The sequence below is a fragment of the Octopus sinensis genome, linkage group LG10 (genome assembly GCF_006345805.1).
Source record: "Octopus sinensis linkage group LG10, ASM634580v1, whole genome shotgun sequence".
Lineage (NCBI taxonomy): Eukaryota > Metazoa > Mollusca > Cephalopoda > Octopoda > Octopodidae > Octopus > Octopus sinensis.
Genome location: NC_043006.1, coordinates 1,829,601 through 1,837,100, shown reverse-complemented (window position 1 = coordinate 1,837,100; position 7,500 = coordinate 1,829,601). Strand labels below are relative to the sequence as shown.

The following is a 7,500-nucleotide window of genomic DNA, read 5'->3' as shown; positions in this document are numbered from 1 at the left end:
GGTCAGTCATATATACACAGACACACATCTTTCGTCTTATATATTATAGATAAACAAGTATATATATATATATATATACATACACACACATAGTGAAACTAATAAAAATGAAACTATTGAAAGTGAAACCATATAATCGTGAAACTATTATATCACATTACAATAGAGATGTTATTGTTTCACTTTTGACACGTAATACCAAAACAGTGTGAGGGATTGCTCCAGGCTCACATTAGGTAAGAAGATGAAAATTTTATTGGCCCATGACACTTTATGGAACCTAAGTAAGGCATGTGTAAAATTTAAATTTACTAAATCCATGCACGACTTGGAGAAGACAGTTACCCAAGGTGTCAAGCAGTGGGACTGAACCTGAAACCATGTTGTTGGTAAGCAACTTCTCAACCACACATCCATGCTTGCACTTCAAAAACAAGAAAGCTCAGCATTAATACATTACAACTGAGAATCTCCAAAGTGGGTTGTCAACAGTATTTAAACACACAATTTTCAACATGATTCCAAAGAAGCTCTGAACAAAAAAGAAAAAAGAAAAAAAAAAGAACGAAAATGAAGAAATCAATGAAACTTACATTTAAAAAATTTTTTAATGAACCAACTTCTTTCCTGATCTTTCGCAAGGCCTCTTTGGTTTCATGGTATCTACGAGTTGTAAAATCACAGTCTCCTTGTCTGCAACAAAATATATCCACAAATTGAAGTTATTTCAGTAACAAATGGGAAGCCTACAAACAGCACTAATTGTGAAAAAAGAGATTTTCATATTCAAATCTTTGTCCTAAAAAAAAAAAATTAGTGAAGCTGTTGTTATTGTTTAACCTAGCATAATCAGAATCATGATCAAAGAGAGCCTAACTACAACCACCCTGTATTTTTAGGAGTATATGAGAGAAGGTGCTGAAAAATTTCTGGATTCAAGGGTATTACAAAAGACTGGGTTGCAGGCCCAACCTTCCGTATTTTTTACAGGGGCTAGAAAAACTGAAGGACCGCTGTAACAAGTGTGTGAATCTGAGAGGGAAATATGTTGAATAAAGTCATGATTAACTGATCCTTCTGTATTTTCTTTTACCCAAAGCCAGGAACTTTCCAGCACCCCCTGCATGTTAAGGACTGCATTGTCCAGTGTATTCTTTTTTCTTTTCCATTCCTTACTGAAGCTGGTAGGGCATGACTTGAAGGACATTTGACTGCAGGGTCAGATGAAGTTGAAATTTACTCATGCTACCTCAGTGATAACACATCTTAGAAATGTAGATATGTACTGTGTGCTCCTGTATGGCCAGATTAGAAGCAAAAAAGTAGTGTACATGCATGCACCTATGTTTATGACAGGATGGTCACAGCTGGAATTTCTTTGATCATAAGTCTGCCCAATCAGGTTCAACCGAAACAGACAAACAGATCACACTCACGTCAACCATAGCAACAACACTATATCAACATCACCAACAAAAACCCTACGACTCTATTGAGCAAACAAAGGAACCTTGCTGTGGTCATATAACCAGTTAGAAACAGCAGCCAAATTTCCATCATTTAATACACTACTGTCTTTGATGATGAGATGACAGTGGCCACAGCTGTCATCATCATCCTCGTCCCACTTCCATGTTGGACACATCCTAACAGTCTGAAGCAGATCTGATTTGGAGTCATTGCCCTCCTTCATGTTTTGGCTCATAAGTTTCGTTTTGGGCCTGGTTTCTATTGCTAGAAACCTTTCTTAATACTAACCACTTTAGAGGGTGTTGTGGGTGTATCTTATCATGGCATCAACACAAAAGAGGACACTTTGGATGAAGTCATCCTGGAAAGACTGCATGTGTGTGCGTGTGCAGAGAGAAGGAGGAAGAGAGAGAGAGAGTGTTTTTCTTTGTTTTTTTTTTATTGGAGGATAGCCCTGCAACTGCAGATTTTTCTTTTCTAAACAGTATGTAGTAGGAATGTTCGCAGAATCCCAAACATGAACTCACTACCCAGAAACTGAACCCTAAATTACTGTGTTCAGATGTGAAAGTAATCATAAAAAAACCCCAAAACAGAGTCTTGTCAGGGATTGATGACACCAGCCAGCATCTACTCTGATTTAGGTCCAGATAAACACATTAAACACTGTTTTTATCAGTATCTGGGCTGACTGGCAAAACACAATAGATCCTGCGGATGCTTAACTTGTTAGAAACCTTGTACAATATTTTGCTGACAAAGATCAGACGAAACTATCAGTTTTCTTGCACTGTGTTTTTTAACCCATTGTAAACTAACACCAACTGATATGTAGTTTGAGAAAGAGTAGAACGTGGAGGTGATGATATGATGAGAGATAATAACGAGCATGATAACGAATGATAAATTATACAGACTAGTGTTTCTTACCGATACATATCACTGATTATCATTTAACCAGGTTTAAGGCGCCAAGCTGGCAGAATCATTAGCATGCCAGACAAAATACTTTGCAGCATTTCTTCCAACTGTATATTGTCGGTTCAAATTCTGCCAAGGTCAATTTTTCTTTCGTCTTTTCAGAATTGATAAAATAAGTACCAGCCATGTACCAGGGTTGATATAATTGACTAATTACCATCCCCAGAAATTTAACCAGGTGTATTGGGGTCATTGTTAGGGTTGTCAGGCCAGTGTACATGGGCCTCAATCTATAGGATCTGTAAGGGGCTAATTGCTTTCAATGTTTCATGATGGAATTGTGTATCAGAGAAACACTTTGGAACTTCTGGAGCTCACACAGTCTCATCCGACCCTCACAATATGGATTTGTCCCTAACTCCAGCTGCAGTGATCAGCTTGTCGAGTTCCTTGAGGACATTACTCAGATCACTGACAGTGGCTCATGGGTGGATGTTGTCTACCTTGACTTTGCTAAGGCTTTCAACTCTGTGCCACACAAAAGGCTTATGGTGAAACTCTCTGCAATGGGTGTGAGGGATGACCTTTTTAACTGGTTGAAATCCTTCATTCTCAACCGAAAGGAGGTAGTCACAGTTCTAGGACAGCATTCTACACCATATAAGATGTCATCGGGTGTACCACAGGGATCTGTCCTTGGTCCCCTCTTGTTTGTGGCATACATTAATGACATAGATGCAAATTTAAAGAATGCCACAGTATTAAAATATGCAGACGACATCAAGCTGTACCTTGAAATCAAGAGGACAGATCCTGTTGTCTACAGCTCTTTCCTGCAATCAGACCTGGACACAATGCAGCAATGGATCACAGACTGGTAACTGAAACTGGCTGTGGACAAGTGTACCACCATGCATTTTGGGAGAAAAAACCCTGCGTCCACATACTCCCTCCACAACACTGATATCAAGAAATCCTCTTGCGAGCGTGACCTAGGCATCACTGTCAGCAGTGATTTGCGTTGGACAAAGCATATCTCTAAAATTGTCAAGAAGGCCGAGGGTGTCTTGGCATCACTCAGCAAGACTTTTGTTAGCCACTCTCCAGCCATCTATTTAAAACTGTATACAGCTATGGTACGACCACATTTGGAATTCGCATCATCAGTTTGGAACCCCTATCTTGCTCAGAACATTGACCTCCTGGAATCTGTTCAGAGACGTGCAACCAAACGCATACCCTCCATCAGACACCTACCATATTCTGAGCGCCTTGTTTCCCTGGGCATGGATTCACTGAAGCTCCGGCGTCTGGCGATGGACTTGGTAAACGCCCACAAAGTTGTCAACCACCTCACCAATAACAACACTGAACACCTTTTTGATCTCCATGTGTCTAACACACGTGGACATGCCTGCAAAGTCAGAAAACAACACAGCTCCCAAGATAGGCGTGAGAGGCCTGATCTAGTTAGATTGAACACAAAACAAATAGAATATTTTGGTTGAATATGCCCGGATTCAATGCTATAGGGTTAAAGAACTGGAGGGGATTCACACTTAACCACAGATAAACTCTGACAGAGCAGAATTATTATCAGACACTCCAGCCATGACATCTTGTTTTTTTCTTAATCAGATATAGTGTATTTCAGACAACCTTTTTTTTTAAGATAAGGTGAAATTAGAGAGAGATGTAGCTGTTATTACTAGCATGATGAACAACCTCATAGCTCTTCCAAATTGACTTGAGAATTGCATATTTTGGTGTATTATGAGATAAATATGTTAAGGAAGGAATTCTCTAGAATGGCTGACTTCAGAAGTGATGCAATGGGGAGAATGAATTGTAGTTACAATATACAAATTCAAGAGGCAGTATGGTGCAGTTGCTCAGTTCTGAAGAACAGAAAACTGGTAAAAGAATCAGAGAGAGAGAAAAGAGGATGAATGAAGAACTCAAGATATTTTTCAATAATGGCGATTTATTGGAGAAGCTAGAAAATTTGTTATGTAAACCCCTAATGTGAGAGTTAATGCTGATGCTAAGGCCTAATGGTGCTCTCAGCGCTCCACTTGCATGGATGCCAGTCATCGAATTTGATTTCGATTTCACTTGCCTCAACAGGTCTTCGCAAGCAGAGTTTAGTGACCAGAGAAGGAAAAGGTACGCATAAGTGGGCTGGTTACACCCCTGGCATAGGCCCCAAGGTTATGGTCTCACTTGGCTTGCCGGGTCTTCTCAAGCACAGCATATTTCCAAAAGCCTCGGTCACTGGTCATTGCCTCGGTGGGGCCTAATGTTTCATGCAAGTGTACATCAGTAAAAAGACATGACAATATTCAACGTTACATATATTACAATTAACACTAATTACAAAGTTAATGAATGGTAATTAAAGTCAATTGACAAAACAATAAGACAGCAAGAGACCTTACATAATTCCTCAGATCCTCTCTCACACACAGACACACACACACACACACGTCAGTGATAACAGAAAGCTGCAACATCATTGAAAATAAACAGCAACATTGTGTGTGTGTGTGTGTGTGTGTGTGTGTGTGTGTGAGTGTCCCCGTCCCAAAAGTAACCTTACAGAGGTGAAGTAATGTAAGAGAGACATGAAAAACTGAACTTACCTCCTTTCTGTCGCTTCAACACGTTTATTTATCTCTGTTATCTCACTTTGAATATTCTGTGTTGTTCGTCGAGTATTAATTCTGTCTGGACAGATAAGACATGCTTTCTCTTCGTCCACCTGATTAAGCAACAAAAACAATATTTCACAAGCCTGCGCTGGCAGTAGCAAATTTGGCACACACTCTCTCTCTCTCTCTCTCTCTCTCTCTCTCTCACACACACAAAATCATCATCATCACTTAATGTTCCTTATTTTCATGCTAGCATGAGTTGGATGTCATATTTTGTCTCTACTTTGGCCAAAGGGAAAATTTGTTCTGTCTGGCTCAAACGAAAGCAGCATCAATTTTTTAGATCATTCAATTTTTCTCAACTAATCAACATAACTATAATAACATAACATAACATAATAACTATAATAACCACTGGAAACAGCTGTAAGTTAAATTTGCTCTAATAATGGAAAAATAATTAATGACCATTATATATATATATATATAACATCGTTTACACATGCAACTTTTTCCATGCTTGCATGTGTCAAATGAATTTTTTTTTTAAAGCAGACTTTCTACAGCTGGGATGCCCTACCTGTCACCAACTTTCACTTGTTTCCAAGAAAGGTAATATTTCCCCATGACCAGACATGTTTTCATGGAAGACTGGAAATAAGGGACACTGGATGTATGATGGCGATGTTCATTTATAACTATATTATGATATCAAGACAAAGAGAGACAAGTACACTCACACCAGCATCACTGTCATAAAAGCCAAGTCCCTCATTTCTAGGCTTCTTTGGAAATGTGCCTGGTCATGAGCAAGTAATATCTTGCTTGGATGGTAATTTATTGACTTCCAGCTATCTGATTTCACTATTTAATGATTTTCAAAAGTTGTGTGAGATGAAAGGACTTGGAACTATATTTGTCTCAATTTTCTAGTACCCCATTTCTATAATTAGTAAATCTTTATTGTCTCTTTTCATTTGTTCTTCTCTCTAAGAACCTTACAGTAGTCTGGAACAACTGAATCTTAGTCAGTCAGTTGATGGGCTCCACAACCTCAAATGTTCTTAAAATTTTAATCCACATCTTTGTCTATGTATCTACCTTCTCTATAATGTTGCCACTTGATATGGAAATTTTTGTATTAATGGAAAACCTCTATAATTGGCTGATGAGTGCTCAGTATTTTAAAACTGTTGTAATACTTACAACATTTAATAAAATGATGTAGTATGAAACGATCATACCAAATTACCGGAGTCATTCTTGTTGCTTATTTTGATTATAATCATCATCATCATCATTTAGCGTCCGTTTTCCATGCTAGCATGGGTTGGATGGTTTAACTGGGGTCTGTGAAGCCGGAAGGCTTCATCAGGCCCAGTCAGATTTGGCAGTGTTTCTACGGCTGGATGCCCTCCCTAACGCCAACCACTCCGTGAGTGTAGTGGGTGCTTTTTACGTGCCACCTGGATAACACCATACAGAATTCTGGTGCATCTAAATTAAGTACCATATTCATTTGAATCTAAATTTTTGCTGAACTTATATATACATGTATATGAGTTTGATTCCTGGACTGGGCAGTGTGTTGTGTTCTTGAGCAAGACACTTAATTTCATGTTGCTCCAGTTCCCTCAGCTGTAGAATTGAGCTGCGACATCACTGGGGCCATGCTGTATCGGCCCCTTTGCCTTTCCCTCGGATAACATCGTTGGTGTAGAGAAGGGGTCTGGGATGCATGGGTGGCTGCTGGTCTTTCATAAACAACTGTGCCCAGACTTGTGCGTTAGAAGGGAACTTTCTCAGTGCAAGCCCATGGTCATTCATGACTGAAGGGTGCCTTTACCCTTTATAGGAAAGGCATCCAGCAGTAGAAATCATGCCAAATCAGACTGGAATTTGGTGCAGCTCTCTGGCTCATCAGCTCCAGTCAAACCATCTAACCCATACCAGCACGGAGAGTAGATGTTGATTGATGATGATGATGATGAATCTTGCTTGGAAACAAGTTAGAGTTGGCAACAAGAAGGGCAAAATTCCATAAGAAATCTGTCACAATAAACTCCATCTGACCCATGCAAGCATGGTAAAGTGGATGTTAAAGCGATGATGATGATGATACTTCCAACTTAGTGACAGTTAATGTTTTTCAGTCCACGGCACATCAAGTATGGGGCCCTATGTGGCACACTTTCATCAGCATTTTAAAAGTTTTACAGAAGAAAGAGAAAAAAAACAAATAAGTATCAAGATTGTTTATTTTTTAAGAGATGGGAGGAGATGCATTCCACTTGGCTGCCAAGGAATACACATACACATGGAAAAAGGAAGACTGTTGCATCTGCAGAGCAGATGGAACATTGTGGTTGAAAACATCTGGTTTACAACACAATCACGTGGTGGATGAAAGGGTGTTGATAAAGGTGATCAGAAATCACAACAGTAGTAGCAGTGC

At 39.3% G+C, this 7,500-nt stretch overlaps 1 protein-coding gene across 1 annotated transcript in view; it reads right to left on the bottom strand.

Annotated features, from left to right (window-relative positions):
• LOC115216675 (structural maintenance of chromosomes protein 6) overlaps positions 1-7,500 on the bottom strand; it is a 162,248-nt gene that overhangs the window by 72,594 nt on the left and 82,154 nt on the right. Inside the window, exons 22-23 of the mRNA XM_029786179.2 lie at positions 5,034-5,152; positions 594-693 (exon numbers count right to left, since the gene is read on the bottom strand). Coding sequence (XP_029642039.1) covers positions 594-693; positions 5,034-5,152 — 219 coding nt within the window. The remainder of the gene's footprint in view (positions 1-593; positions 694-5,033; positions 5,153-7,500) is intronic.